We start from the raw sequence: 16,174 nt of genomic DNA, 5'->3' as shown, positions 1-16,174 counted from the left end.
TTTTCTTTTCCTTCCTAACTCTCCTTGACACTGTGATTTAGTTCCGTTTATTTAGATGTTCTTCTGTCGTGAACTTAATGGGGGTGGGAGTGTTAGGGATAAGTTAGGATTGGCCGTCTGTGTTTTTGTAAATCTCAAGAGATTGCTATCAAGTCCCTTGGTTCATGGGACATGACTTTCTTCCCCCTAGTCTGGGTCTTTGCCATGGTCAGCAAGAAATCAGTTGCTTTAAGACCGACATCCCTCTGGTCAAGTTGCAGGCCATCTGCTTGGACATATGGTCACTCTTTGATCTTTTAACAATTTATTCTCTGTCCCCTCTGGTGCCTGGATTCTCCCTGGACCTTTGGGAAACATAAGGATGGATTTTCCTGTGAGCTTCTCTTTTAGGGACAGATAATTTAACCTGATTAGAAAATTCCAACTTATTTGTGAACAGAACCTGGTAGTGTTAATGTTTCTCCCATGGGGTCTGCATCCTGGATTCATTCCTAGCTGACCCCTTCTCTTAATGCCATCTCGTGGAAAACTATTCTGGACCAGGTAGGAAAGTGTCATTTCTCCTTTATTACTTTTTTTAAAAAATGGTGGAAGTCCTGGCTGGGTGACTCAGTTGATTGGAGCATCATCCTGTACACCAGAAGGTTGTGGGTTCAATTCTAGTCAGGGCACATAACCTGGGTTGCGGGTTCAGTCCCTGCTCAGGGTGCATATGGGAGGCAACTGATCAGTGTTTCTCGGTCATCTCTCTCTCTCTCTCTCTCTCTTCTCTCTCTTTCTCTCTCTTCTCGCTCTCGCTCTCGCTCTCACTCTCTCTCATCAGTAAAAACATATCCTCAGTTGAGGATTTAAAAAATGTGGCAAAATCTATAAGACATAAATTTTTTTATCATTCTAACCACTTCTGAGTGTACAGTTCAGTGGCATTTAGTCCATTCACATTGTTCAGCCCTCCATCTCCAGAACTTACTCATCTTCCCAAGCTGTGCTCATTAAACAATGACTTCCCATTCCTGCCGCCCACAGCTGCTGGCATTCTGCTTTCTCTCTATGAATTTGATTACTAGGTACCTCATATAAATGGAATCCTCCAATGTTTGCACTTTTGTATCGTTTATTTCATTTAGCATAATGTCTTCAAAGCTTATTCATATTGTGGCATGTGTCAGGCTGTTGTTCCTTTGTCAAGCTGGATAATATTCCATTTTAAGCATATTACACAATTTTGTTTATCTCTTCATACACTAATGGACATTTGGTTTGCTTCTACCTTTTAGCTGTTGTGAATAATGCTGCTGTGAACACTGGTGTATAAATATATTTTTGAGTCCCTGCTTTCACTGGTTTAGGGTATGTACTCAGAAGTGGAAGTGTTGTATCATATGATAATTCTATGTTTAATTTCTTGGGGAACTGCCATACTGTTTTCCACAGCGGTTCTGCTTTATTCTTGACCCCTGTCTTAGCTGCATGCCTGTGTTCAGGACTGAAGAGGTGACGTTAGGGATGAAATGGACTGAGGGGCTTCTACTCTCTAAGGGAGCTTTTTGTTTAGGAGAACCTTTAAAAAAAATTAATGAATGATCCCTAGGCAAAAAATTCTCTCTCACTGCATGTTAATAATGTCCTGTAATATAAACATGGCCCCATCAACACTGAGCCCTGGGAATTGTGGGATTTCAGCTTTTTGTTCCTAATGTGATAAGAGCTGTTAGATAGCAGAAACAAACCGGTCCTCTTCTAGCTCCTCCCACAAGATTAATGAAGCATCACAAGGAACAGAAGACTCACCAGTTAGTCTCAATATGGACTTAGCTCTAAGATATCCAAGCAGTGAGAGGCAAGTTTGCCCTCCGACGTGACAATGAGGCCAGCTGCTGGGACACAGTTAGTTCCCAGCGGCACGAGCCTGCCGAGTGAACTCACTGAAACTTTCATCCCAGGAGATGCCACAGGATTGCCTTGTCCAGCTCTCCACCCCCAAGTCCACCAACCTCACCCCCAAAGGTTCCGGGTTGCTGATGCCTTGTACACACAAAAACCAAGTACCCAAAGGACAGTCCTGTTCTCCAGAACTTTCCAAATGGTTGATCTGTGTCAGCTACTCTAATAGGACTTGCACAGTGAGATTCAAGAGTAGTGTCCACCCTCAACTATAAGCCAACCATGTTACCTGTTTTTCCATCAAATGTGCATGCTTGCTTCCTGTTTGGCTGCCCCAGGGCTGAGCTCCCCTCAGTTCAGTTCTCAGGAAAAGCTTGTTTAGAGAAACAGAATTAGAGAAGATTCCCTAGACCAGTGATTCTCAACCTTCTGGCCCTTTAAATACAGTTCCTCACGTTGTGACCCAACCATAAAATTATTTTCGTTGCTACTTCATAACTGTAATGTTGCTACTGTTATGAATCCTAATGTAAATATCTGATATGCAGGATGGTCTTAGGCGACCCCTGTGAAAGGGTCGTTCCACCGCCAAAGGGGTCGCGACCCACAGGTCGAGAATCGCTGCCTTAGAGGAGATGCAGCCCTGTTCTTCTTAGAAACTCCCTACATTTATCTATCCCCAGATTAAGCAGGACCACCTACAAAGGGATTCCTGGCTGCTGTCCTGACCCCTCGTGGGGCACTCACATCTTCACTCAGGGCCGCCTCCTCTGCATAATGTAGCCCTCATCCCACCACGCTCACTGTCGTACAGCTGACCCACTGTACATGCCACCTACCGTATCTGAAGCCCCACCAAACACATGGCTCCCTCACCATGGTGGTAGGCGTTCTCCAGGCACGTGGTTTGTGTGATCCTGTGTGCCACATGAACCACCCCATAGTAGCCGCTGGGAAGCTGGGGGACAGGGCAGCAGTCTGCTAGGTGTTCACCTCATGCCAATCTTCACCTTGCTTTGTAATCTCTTTTTCTTTTCCTCATTGCCTCACTTACTTTAGGTTGTTGAATTATCTGACTTTTTGTAAGCTATTCAGATCTTTTAAGGGACAAATTGGAAGTATAAACATGAACCAGGTATTCGTAGTTGCTCTGAATGCTCAGAGGACAAAATGTATATAAATTATTAGTTTTCATGGAACTGGAATGTGACCAAGATAGTTGGCATTAAAACCACTGGGGGCTGGGTGGAGATGGACAAAGGGGGTGAATATGGGGAACATCTGTAATTGTGTCAACAATAAGAGCACACTGCTATTCTGAATACAGAAAATGGGGGACTCGCTCTAGTCGGTTTGGCTCAGTGGCTAGAGTGTCGACCTGGGACCCTTCGGTCAAGGGCACGTACCTCAGTTGCAGGCTCCTCCCCGGCCCGGGCCCTGGTCGGGGCTCTAGCAGGAGGCAACCAATCAATGTGTCTCTCTCACATCGATGTTTCTCTCTGTCTTTCCCTCTCTTCCACTCTCTCTGAAAATCAGTGGAAATAATATTCTTGGGTGAGGATTAAAAAAAAAAAGAATGGGAGACATCTGTAATAGTGTCCACAATAAAAGCACTCTACTACTCTGAGTACAGACTGACTACACTGTAAGTTCTGTGCTGTCGGGGCCTTGGCTGGCTGCCCGCTCTGAAACTCCAGTGGCTAGTGCTGTGCTCGGCACACAGGGATACTCAGTACACGTGCCCTGAGCGGCCTGGACAAGCAGGATCTGGGCACCTAAGGTTCCCACCACCACCGTCTGCAGGTGCCCAGAGGCAAAGAGGAGCCGTGAGGCTCTGGTCTTGCCTCCACCTGTCACACTTGGGGGGACACAGCCGGCACCTCTAACGTTCTCCTGTCTCCCTCTTTGCAGACTCACATTTCCAGACTCCCTCCCGGTGCGGTGGCAGGACAGTCTGTGGCCATCGAAGGTGGGGTGTGCCGCTTGCAGAGCCCAGTGAACTGAACCTTCAAGCTGAGCATGAAGCACCTGAGGGCATTTCAGAACCTGAGCTTTCCATATTTTTAACAGAAGTTGGATGTCCTGTCCTATTGTCTTCATTTTATAACTCCTATTGCAGCCTCGCACACCGCTGGTGACACTAGTGCTGCCACAGTGAGTGCTAGTGACACACCGGCCTTTGGTGGGCGGGTGGGCTGAGTGCACGAGTGTGTGCATGAGTGCGTGTGCGTGTGTGTGTGTGTGTGTGTGTGTGTGTGTGTGCAGCGTGAGTGCTTGCTTCTCCCTGATGAAATAGAAACTCCCCCATATTGCGTAACCTAAGACCAGGAATGAGTCAATCATCTTTACAAAATGTGTGCTTTAACTGTTTACAAGTCAAACCTAAAGTTGCAGGAAACATTTTTTATTTCGTAAAGAGGTACCAACTGTCATCGATGTAATGTGTCTGAATTGAAGGGTAAATCTGCTTGTTTAAATGACTTGACAGTGGTAGTGCTCCATTTAGTAACAGTAATAAGTGATAAAGTGTTTTTATTGGTTAACCAGTTTAAGTGGATCCTGTGGTGACTTAAACTGTTATTCTCATCCCTCATATGGGGCATTTTTCTTTAACAAAGAATGGTTTCAGTGAAACAATCTAGCAGAGAATCAAGGTCAGAACCTTTTAAAATAATAGTCTTATTGACAAAGTTTGTACTTCTTCCCTCAAGCCTTTCTAAACATAATAGCTTCGAGCTGTGTGTACTGTATTATGAAAGGATATGTAAAGAAACCATACGGTAATGCAGTCCTTAATTTGTGTATAATGGAATGTTATTTACAATGTAACACTGTAAATAAGAAAGCAAAATTTATGGGAAAATTCAATATTATCTTTGTTTCTTGTTTAAATATATTTTTAAGGTAAAGGCACAAAAATAAAAGAAGCATATTACTGGGTATAGTGTGTGACTCCTCAGACTAATAAATTATCTTTTGAATCCTAGATCGGCGAGCCATTTTTTTTTATTTTGTTTGCGAAACGTTACTTCTTCCAAAAAACATACTGGTAGCCTTCTTGCTGGGATTCTGATTGGTCAAAATCCAGGCTTATGTTCATACAATAAGTTGGGGGGGGGCACTAGCAAGGTAAAAGTCGAACTTAGTACATGATTGAATGGTCAGTATAGAACTCCCTGAAATTTCTGTTCCAACTTGATAAAAATAACAAAAGAAAGGAATAAGAGCACTTTGAAAAACTGTAGTGGCAGTTGAAAACCCAGCGGTTACAGTCAATAAATTGCTCCTAAATGTTATATTTAGTGATTCTGGAGCCACATAAGAAAACCAAGGCTTTCCTTTTGATTTCCTATGTAAGAAGTGGCTATCAAGAAGATACTAAAGATAGCCTCGCTCAGGGGGAGGCGTCCCCTGCACCCTGTAATCATGGCTCTGGCGGTAACTGATAAAGCCCCAGATGAAATTATACACTTGACATCGATGTATGGCCAAATTATAAAGGAAAGACAACCGAAATGGAGTGGGTGTAAATACGAATGATTCGGGAGTCGCTGCCCTATATTCCTCATACAGGCAATTACATTTGTCTCGCTGTGTTCTCTAGACAGGTTGGTGCCGTGGTATCTGTTTCTCATTCTTAATGAGGCTGAGAACTTAGTGAGAGATGGGCTGGCTGGTGGGGAGCCTTTGGCTTCAAAAGCTTTCAAAGACCTGTTACCTGTTGGCAGGGTTTTTTCAGGAACTGGACTGGATCACGTAAAACTATCAGGACACTTGGGAGTCTGAAAATCATCTGACCTATTTCACCAGGAATGCCGTGTCTTTCATCTCCTTTTGCCTTTATTCCATTCATATTTAAACGCTTGGGCTTGTTAAAGACCCCTTTTATGAAGAGTTTAAAAAGTGGTCAGTACAAAGGATCATGGTCCCATAACAGTTGTTAAGACTTTATTCTCCAGTGTCTTTTTTTTTAATTTAAGGAATATTGTGAAATGAGGGAGAAAAAAAAGTGATATTCGGAAACATATTGGATAGTGTAAGTTCCTTCATTAGAAGATCAGACGTTGAAGAGCAGGTACTGTAACCAGAGGATGCTGGCAAATAGAAAATCAACTTCATTTCACACCAAAGGAGAAAAAGCAGAAGCAGAAGAGGGAGAATATAACCTCCTGTCCTAGTCTGGCTGATGGTAGCACGATTCTGAAGCTATATTTGAAGATGCCCACTTTTAATGTGGAGGATCTTGACTGTATGCCTGCATTCCATTTCTTTTTAAGTCCTGAACATTGGATGTGTGGTCCTCTTGAGTATAATTAAGTCTGTTCTGGATCCCTCAAGGTCATGGCCGTGATCCTGCTTGGGGTTTGGAAGCAGGTGAAGAGGCGGAAGGAACCTGGGTGCCCGTGCTGACTGACGGCACAGGTGGCAGCCTTGTCCAGGCTTTGTCCTCTCCTGTCAGGTCTACCACCCTGCCTACTGGGTGTCTGCCTCTGCAGGCCCTGTCTCAGCTTTTAATTGCCACTTCTAAACGTGAACTTGAACTCAGATATCAACATGAGAATTCTGTACTTATAAACAAGTCCTACCAGTGAATGCTACTCTGTGAGCAAATGGGAGAGTTTTAGTTCAGAGATATGGGGACGTCTCTCAGCTGCTCAAAGCCTTTTGCACCTAATTCCTCGTTTTCTCCCGTGTGTGAGAGGGGATGTTGAGTGCCACTTACCTGCAGCTAAGCAAGGCGACTGGAGCATTGGATGGAGGGTGTGAAGGAGGAATGAAGGGAAGATTTAGAAAAGTGCTAGAATTATTCTTGAATCTTGAGATTGTACAGAATATTTTTTTAATCTGGTCACTATTATTATAAAAGTAATCCATGCTTATTATAAGGATTCAGCAAATAGGTAAGAAACAAGAGAAGCCATAACCCCACTTCCCTAAAGACAGCAATTAATAACACATAGATTTTTTAAAAATATATTTTATTGATTTTTTAGAGAGGAAGGGAGAGGGATAGAGCGTTAGAAACATCAATGAGAGAGAAACATCAATCAGCTGCCTCCTGCACGCCCCCTACTGGGGATGTGCCCGCAACCAAGGTACATGCCCTTGACCAGAATCGAACCTGGGACCCTTCAGTCCGCAGGCCAACGCTCTATCCACTGAGCCAAACCGGTTAGGGCACACATAGATTCTTTATGCATACATTTTCTATGTGTTTTTAAACACAAAAATGGGGTTATATGGAACCCTCAAATGGAGTTCTATAACCTGCAGTTTTCACCTAACCTCATGGAAAGCTGTCATTATAATCATATAATGCCTCACTTACTACTTCATCCAGTGCTGGCTCCACTAATGCTGTTGAATACATATATTTTATCCTAAAACTTTGGTGAAAATCCATCGCAGTCCTGACAGTACAGTCAGCATCCACTTTTTCAGGCTATGGGTTCATGCAGTGAGCACTGTGGAAGGTGGTCCTAGCCAGTGAAAGCCAGCTTGTCAGGTGTCCTAGACTAGCCCACAGTCCCGGCCTATAGGTCTGTTTCAGAGGGCCCCAGACAACTTTTAATGGCTAATATCTGCACCTCTGTGTCCATTAATGTTTTTGGCTACAGCAGGCCAGGAGTACCATGGAATCAGCACTTCCAAGAAGAAGCTTTCAACAGTCATAGAGGTTGGTGTATAAAAATATCACTCACTCCAAGCTGGTGGTGCTCAATGGTTGGAGCATCGGCTATCACACTGAAGGCTCTCGGGTTTGATTCCTGGTCAAGGGTTGGGGTGGGTGCAGGAGGCAGCTGATGGATATGACTCTTGCATCGATGTTTCTCTCTCTCTCGCTCTCTCTCTCTCCCCCCCTCCCTCCCTCTTCCTTCTTCTCTCCTTCCCACTCTTTCTAAAAACCAATGGAAAACTATCCTTGGCTCAGCTGGTGTGGCTTGGTGGTTGAGCGTCGACCTATGTACCAGGAGGTCACAGTTCAATTCCCAGTCGGCACATGCCTGGATTGCAGGCTTGATCCCCAGTGGTGGATGTTCAGCAGGCAGCCGATCAATGATTCTCTCTCATCATTGATGATTCTATCTCTCACTCTCCCTTCCTCTCTGAAATCAATAAAAAAATATTTTTAAAAAATATCCTTGGGTAAGAATTAACAACAAAATATTGCTCCCTTGCCCTAGCCAGTTTGGCTCAGTGGATAGAGTGTCAGCTTGCGGACTGAAGGGTCCCGGGTTCAATTCTGGTCAAGGGCACATGCCTGGGTTGTGGGCTTAATCCCATTGTGGGGCATGCAGGAAGCAGCTGATCAGTGATTCTCTCTCATCATTGATATTTTTCCCTCTCCCTTCCTCCTTGAAATCAATAAAAACATATCTAAAAAAAATATATTGCTCCCTTGCTCCTTGGATGAGATCATTCTGAGGCTTGTGTGTCATACTGTTTTGGGGAGATTTCCCACAAAATTAAGCTTTAGTAACCTGCTGTGGTAGCTGACTTATTAATACACCTTGTATTCGCTTCCCCCCCTTCCCTATGCCCTTCTCAACTCCCTCGGTGTCCTGCAATCATCTACCAAATGAACTACTTGCACTTCACTCCTTGTTTCAGGGTGCTTCTGGGGGTCTTGAAACTAAGGAACTTTCCATCCCATATACTCTTGCCCACAAGGCCATGGTGGGCCTTTATACCCTCCCTACAGAGGGTGGGCCCCTCCATCTGCTTGTGTACCCCACTGGGGTCTTTCTTCCTGCCTTGTGTTCCTGATGAACCATTTTCATCCGTGACATCTGATGAACATTCTCCAAGGGAAAAGGCCTGATGGGTCACAAAAGTGGAGATTTACAAGTCCGTATTGACAGGCACCAGAGTGCTGGAGACAAGCAAGCACTTTGAGGGAGGGAGTGAATAAACAGAGGCTGGACAGCAGCAGTCCACCAAGGACTGATGGGCGCCCTGGAGGAAATGACCTGGAATTGTGGGAATGGTAGTTGGAAGAAACCATAGCCAAAGGCATGTCATGACTAAGAGATCTGCAGAGACCAGAACAGTGGCTGCCATTGTCCCCATGCCGTGAACACATCATGATGACCACACTGTGAAAACCTCATGGGGTGCCATGTCCCGAATGTCATCTCAAGCCTGGATACCCATGACATAATGTTATGGTTCAAAATTTTTAACACCTCCCAACATTTTTTAAAACAAAATGTTTATTAAGTCAAACACATCAACTTCGTTCTGCCATAAGCCCTACAGTTGCTCAAAATTTGAGAAGCCCTTTGTGCCAGAAGGGCAGTGTCTTTGTCCAACATAAGGTTGCGGTGCTGAGCTGTGGGGTGGAGGACCTCCTCCCTCCCAGGAACACTGGCCCAAGGAAAGGTTGAACCCAGAAGACATGAGCTTTTGTGTATGTGCTGAACTTGTTTTACTTTAGCTCTATTCTAAACCTTCCCCAAAAGCCGATTAGGACGCAGGGGACGGGGGTGTGGGTGGGTGAATGTAGCGAGCTCCAGGTGGGGATCAGTGAGTGGGAGGTTGGCAACATAAAATAACCCTTTTATATGAATGTTTGTTCTGGGATGTTAAGAATTATTAAGGAATACACTGCTTTACCTCAACACTCAATTTGGGTTCAAGTTCACAAGGTATTAGCCCAGATGTCTGTCATCAGAGACCCACAGGCTGACCAACTTGACCAGGCAGTTTTTCCTTTCCCACGTGCTGCGTCTCTGAAGTGTAAGGCCACGGGAAGGATTAAATCTAAAACTGGCAGGGGCCTCCGTGCACTCAGCTTCCAGAAGCCCATCAGCCAAGCCCAAGGTGGTTCTCTGTGACTAGTTGTGGAAAGCGGGAAGGGAAGCAAGCACGGTGGTTTCTCCTTTACGTGGTAGAACTCCGGAGCCCTGAAACCACAGTGGCGAAGCCAGAAAAACCGGATTGCCATGAGGATCCCACTGAAGCTGGAAGGGAACAAATCTAAACATTTCCTTTAACCTCTGCTGTTGCTATGGTAAGGGAAGCTCGCTCTAGCATTTTGTTCCTTTGTTGAGCCCTCACCCCACAAAGTCTGCAGGTACAGGTGGGCACCAAGTCTGAGTCTCCATCAACCTGGCTAACACCATTCACCCCATTCTGGTGACTCCCTGAGATATCACCTTATCCAACATGGGGGCCTAACTAAGCCACATCCAGCAGCTTTTCCATACAAATGGCCTATCTCAGCTTGTGCTGTGATCTTTATTAAACTCTCTCAAAGGTTCACAAACCCCAAACAAGTAGCACCTGGCCTTGGTGTGCCTCGTACCTCTTGCTAAGCGGCCTCAGCCTGGCACTAGTGGCAGCTGGCTTCTGTTTGCAGCTTAGACTCTGCCAGGCACTTTCAAGCCCAGTACAGTGGCAACTACCTGCAGATCACTTTATAGCTTATCCCGGGTGGCCCCTGGCTGGGCATAGGCAGTGGCTGACCTTGGCCTGTACCTGTGACCCTCCCAAAGGGCCCCAGAACTGACACATCCGATGGCCAGCTTCAGACCACAAAAGAATACCACCCAATCGTCTCCACAAATGGTATGCCCAAACAACAGACTTGACAGCACCAGAGCCCTGTTAGAGCGAATTCTCTGTGGGGTCAGCCCCTGCACACACCACAGCTCCTCTGCTGTAGTCACAGCCAGTCTTCATAACCACTCAGCCTGGGCGTCAGTTCCTCCCACTGACATGCCAACGGCAATCAAGGCTCAACTGCAACAGGAGGGGACACATCTGGTGCAGTTCAGGTGACCAGGGAGACTGTGCCACTGGAACCCACAGGACAAGCACTAGTAAGGCCACTCTACCAAGAATGGGAGACGTGGCAGATCTACCTGATGCATAGACACAAATACAGGGAGGCTGCCAAAATGAGAAGACAAAGAAACGTGTCTCAAGTGCATGAATATAACAAAACTCCAAAAAAAAGAAAGAAAGTGGCAACAAGCAATCCACCAGATGCAAAGTTCAAAACACTGGTTTTAAGGATGCTCAATGAACTTAGGGGAAAGATCTGTGAAAATATTAAAGATATTTATAGCACAAATTGCCAAATCCTCTTGTTTATATCACACAGACATTGGGGGACACATCATTCCCATCGTGACCATCTGGATCTGCAGGAGCAATAAGGTAGAGGCAGCTAGTCTTTCCCAGCTCCAAGATAGTTAAACACATCCTAGCTCAGCCTTGTTTTCATGATGTTCTCCTCATCAGCAGTGTGAGCCTCTAAAAGTCACTTTACTTGGAGGAAACTCATTCTTTGACATTCTAACTTGGGCTTTAAAAAAGTATTTCCTTTCAGGGTTCTCCTTTAAGGATTCTAATGAGTTCTTTAATAAACAAATATTTATAGATCAAACCATACTCAGCAGTATGAAAAAAGAAATATCTATTGCCGTTAGCTATCCACTTAGATGCTAACTCATTAATCAATTTTTACTTAAATCATGCATCTTCCCCCAAATCAATGGTTATTCTGTGAAGCCATTTTGATTCCCAAGAACGGCTTTCCCTAAACTTAAAGTCATCAGGCACATTAAAGGATATCCAATTTCATTGGTCTAAGCTGAGTGATCGCAATTCATCAAGGCATGAAAAGTCTGTCCAGTCTTGTGGAATATCATTAAATGGTTCAAGGACGTTTCTAATCTTAATGATGGCCAAGGGGGAGCAACTATTATGATGATGAATGGGAATGAATATCTGGAGAAAGTTCAAGGCATGTTGTACTTACAAAGACTAATACACATTGTTTATCTAAATCATCCAACTGATTAAAGAAACACACAAAGCCCAAGACAGTTAAAAGCAGAGAACCAAATAGGGTTTGACCTGCCCTGGTATATTTATCGCTGACCATGTCATGCGTGTAAAATGTATTGCTCCACCAAGATGCTGTGTATATAAATCGGGAGGGTCTTTTGAGGCTGATGTTGAGTAATATAGGCTGTCCAGTTTATGGCCCGGCTAAATATTTATATAAAATGAGTTCATTGATGGTGGGGAAGCCTCCATAAAAGGAGTCTTTCAATGTTACTCACTGATTAGCTACAACGCCCAAAGCTTAGTAAGAGCTGGGTGGTGGTAACTTTGGTACTTATGCCCCTAAAACCAATTTCTGAGCTGTTCAATGTTTTTAATCCCTGACCTGAGTTAGACTGTGTGTGTGTTTGTGTGTGTGTGTGTGTAGCCAAGTAAGACAACAGCCACTTAGTACCAAGAACAGTGCAGAGTCTGCAAGGAAAGGGAAAATACTTTTTGGTACACTTCTAGAAGTGTACGCTTTGGCGCCATCTCTTATGGGGAGAACATGTCTGTTAAATGCACACTGTTCTTAGTACGGGGCAGTCAATGCTGGATTAATGGGGGAAGACTCCTTTCATTTACAGGCCAGAGAATAAACCTCTTGTTTGGGGGACTTGTTTTTGGCTGACCTTCCCTTAGGCAGGAGGAGGAAAAATCAACCACGTAGGTGGCCCGGAGGATGTTGGGCCATGGTCCAAAGACTTAATCATGGTATCATTTCAGTAGGTCTGGGAGTGGAAGGTTGTTGGGCTGAACTAGTGCAGCCATTGCTTTGGGATGGTTTAAAGGTGAGCTGGAGTAGTAGAAGACTTAGAGTTAAAGACTTTCTGCCCTTGGATTCCCAGGCTCCTCCTGCTTCTGGTTTTCCTTCTACCTCCTTCTCAGTATCTTTTCATGGTTTCTTTTCACTTACTGACCTCTGAACATTAATGGTCTCAGGGCTTAGTTCTCAGCCTTCTTGTCTCCATAGATTATCTTATTGAGTCTGGTGGCTTTCAATATCATTCCTCCCAAATCTCCAGCCTGAACTTTGCCTGAACTCCGACTACTGACTTGACATCTCCACCATGAAACCTAATAAAGCATTTCATAGTATGTCCAAAACAGAACCCTTAGTCTCTATCTCCCCATCCCCTGCTCCTAGCCCACTCCCCCTTCCAAATATTCACCATTTCTATTGATGTTGTTCTCATTTACTCAGTTACTTACGTTAAAAATCTAGAAGTTGTCCTTGAGTCCTCTCTTTTTCTAACCTCCACAAAATAACATTAGGATCAGGCAGGTAGGACATCTGACGAACAGCAAACTATTCCCAGATCACTTCAAGTTTACTTTATGTTTCCATGGAGATATCACATTGGGCCATCCCAGGGGTCAGATATGCAAACATTCAATACTAGGTCTTTGTTTTCAAAACTGGGTGTTTCAATCCAGCTCTCGTAGGTCCTTACACAGGAACCTGGGGCAAGCTGCTGTACAACAGCATCTTTGGTCCTTGCAGGCAAAAAGGCTTACGGAGAACTGCCAAGACCAAATCAGCATCTGTCCCTCCCCCAATGGCCAGGGTACCATTTGTCTCATTCTCTTGGCATCTTTCCTCCCCCAGGAGTTGTCTTCCCTTCCTCACCTCATTTCCCTCCCCAACTCAGTGCTGTTGAGAAGACATGGCCTGTCCTCCACAAGCTCTCAGATCACCACTTTTGTATTTCTTACCTTATTTTTCATAATCAAACACTTTTTAATAAAAAATGCAATTTCTTTATTTAAAAAAAAATATATTTTATTGATTTTTTACAGAGAGGAAGGGAGAGGAATAGAGAGTTAGAAACATTGATGAGAGAGAAGCATCGATCAGCTGCCTCCTGCACGCCCACTACTGGGGATGTGCCCACAACCAAGGTACATGCCCTCGACCGGAATCGAACCCGGGACCTTTCAGTCCCCAGGCCGACGCTCCATCCAGTGAACCAAACCGGCCAGGGCAAAAAATGCAATTTCTTTAAATGATGATGAAAAACATTTCTTATTATTGGAACTGCAAAGGTTATATATTGATATGCTACAAAGTTCTAAAAATACAGACAAGGAAGAAAATAAAATTCCCTTACAATTCCATCACTGAGAAATAACCACAACAGTTAAGACTTTTAAATGTTTTCCTACCATCTTTTTTTAGTGCATTTCTATTGAGAAGAAAAAATTAGTCTCGCATCTTATTTGGGAATAAAGCCTTTCTGTTAGTTATTACTTATAACTGTCCTCATAGGAAGCAATTGCCTTTCCTGATAAATTTTATAAGCAATTTTCTGATGGAATCTGAGGGGATTGAGACCATGTTTGAGAAACCAATTCTTCCACTTCTCAGCTGACTCTCAGCTGACTGTCAGTAAAGATTCTAAAAGATCTTCAAGTAGACATTTTTATTTGTATCCAGTCTAACAATGATTACCTAATCTTTTCTTTCCCCATAAAATGTCCCCACTAAAAGTAAATCCTTGGATTAGCCCACTATAGTTCATTTCCCTGCAGCAAGATTGTCATAAAACTTTGGCATTTGCTCTTAACCAAATCATCTAAAAAAGTGTGTGTGTGTTTTTAAAGCTACCATTAATGAAACCTTACTGTTTTGTAATAAGAATAAATTATTTAAAAATATTTTTATTGATTTTTTTAGAGAGAGAGGAAGGGAGAGGGAGAGAGAGAAAAAAAAAACCTATGTCAGAGCATAACATCAATCAGCTGCCTCCTGCATGCCTCTTATGGGGTATTGAGCCGGCAACCCGGGCATGTGCCCTGACTGGGAATTGAACCAGCAACCTTTTTGTGTACAGGACGATGCCCAACCAATGGAGCCACACTAGCCAGGACAAGAATAAATTATTTTAATGCTAATAATACATTCCCTCAATCCTCCGCTGCAAACATCTGGATGTTCTTTTCATGAGAGAGAACCTCTCAAGGACCCTGTTTTGAGAAGTTACAGGGAATGTTTACTAGAAATGATGTTGGCAGTACACACCTGAGAACCAGCACCTGCTATGTTATACTTTTATCCCAGGGACATAGCGGAATACTTACTGCTGAGTCAGTAGTATAGGCAGGAATGGGTATCAGTCACAGCATCACCACAGGCACCATGACCAAACTAATAGAATGGGATTGAATTCATAATATGAATAAAGTGCTTGGGCACATACTAAAAGTTATGTAGTTTAATCCTCACAACAACTTGCTTCAGGTAGAAACTATCGTTCTTCCTATTTTTCAAATGGAGAAACCAAGGTACAGAGAGATTCTCACGTCCTTCTTTACTTCCTCAAAGTAAAATAGTAGCAGAGTCAGGATTTGGATTCCAGCGTCCCCATCCCTCTGCTGACTACAGGCTCAGAGCAGGGCTGATTGGGGAGTTGGGGCTCCCCATCCCTCTGCTGACTCTCAACAACATAAGAGATACACATCAAGAGACCCGCATTCCTGTTCTGCTATCATTGTGCTTCTGACCAGCTGTGGACCCTTGGGCATGCCACTCCTCTATTAATTCCCCACATCTCTGTTGAGTACCTTTGCGAGGTAGTTTCCAAAGATGGCTGCCATATTACTGAGCCAGTTTTGTTTATTGACTACCCCTGTCGCTGCTTTGACCAATAGAATGGAGCAGAAGTGAAGTGAGAGACTTCTGAGCCGAGGCCCTAAGAGGATTGGAAGCTTCTGTTTTCTTCCTCTTGGAACCATTCCTTTAGCAACCCAGCTGTCATGCTGTGAGCCAGCACAAACAGCCACATACAGAAGCCCATGTGGAGATAGCCTCAGTTAGGCCAATAGCCAGCAACCTGCACCTACAGCTGGCGATGTAAACAAGGCCACTGGGGACCTTCCAGTTTCCCATTGTCTCAGCCATGACCATTGGAAACAGAAGAACTAAATGGTGAACCTGCAGAATAGAAACAGTAATATAATGTTTAAACAACTCAGTTTAGAGTGATTAGTTATGCAGCAAATGATAACTGAAATAACCTACTACGTGCATACAGCATCTCATATTTAAAATATGGACATTAAGACCTATCTCATTGATCTTTCAGGAAGGCTGATGAAGTAGAGAGTTCTAAGTTTACTAGTAGCAAGGCAGCATGGAAATTTTAGCCCAATGCTTGAATAATGTATTTTTAATTACACCCAAAGAAAACTAGGGAAACACGCCTCCTGCTCCTCCTGCTCCTCTTCCTCCTCCCCTTCCTCCTCTTTCTCCTCCTCTTGCTCCTGTTCTTGCTTCCCCTCCTGCTCCTCCTTCTCTTCCTAAAAATAAAGAAAACTAGGGAAACACACTTAAGCATTTTTATTTATTACTTGGTTCATACCATAAGTCCTAATTATACTTAGGAACAGTCATGGGATATTCTATTATTATTATTATTATTATTATTATTATTACTAGAGGCCCAGTGCACAA

At 43.9% G+C, this 16,174-nt stretch overlaps 1 protein-coding gene across 5 annotated transcripts in view; it reads left to right on the top strand.

The window, feature by feature from the left end:
- The window catches only part of TASP1 (taspase, threonine aspartase, 1), a 231,256-nt gene extending 226,386 nt beyond the window's left edge, over positions 1-4,870 (top strand). For 2 of the 5 annotated variants that reach the window (XM_014535031.1, XM_005860571.2), the window contains one exon: positions 3,796-4,870. In XM_014535031.1, the coding sequence (XP_014390517.1) occupies positions 3,796-4,022 (227 nt within the window). In that variant the 3' untranslated portion in view covers positions 4,023-4,870. The remainder of the gene's footprint in view (positions 1-3,795) is intronic. The other 3 variants (XM_014535030.1, XM_014535033.1, XR_001360978.1) reach the window with 2 other exon arrangements.
- Positions 4,871-16,174: the final 11,304 nt, after the last annotated feature.

Source organism: Myotis brandtii, unplaced genomic scaffold (assembly GCF_000412655.1).
Source record: "Myotis brandtii unplaced genomic scaffold, ASM41265v1 scaffold137, whole genome shotgun sequence".
NCBI lineage: Eukaryota > Metazoa > Chordata > Mammalia > Chiroptera > Vespertilionidae > Myotis > Myotis brandtii.
Note: the sequence above shows the minus strand (reverse complement) of the source record. Positions and strands in the feature narration are given on the sequence as shown.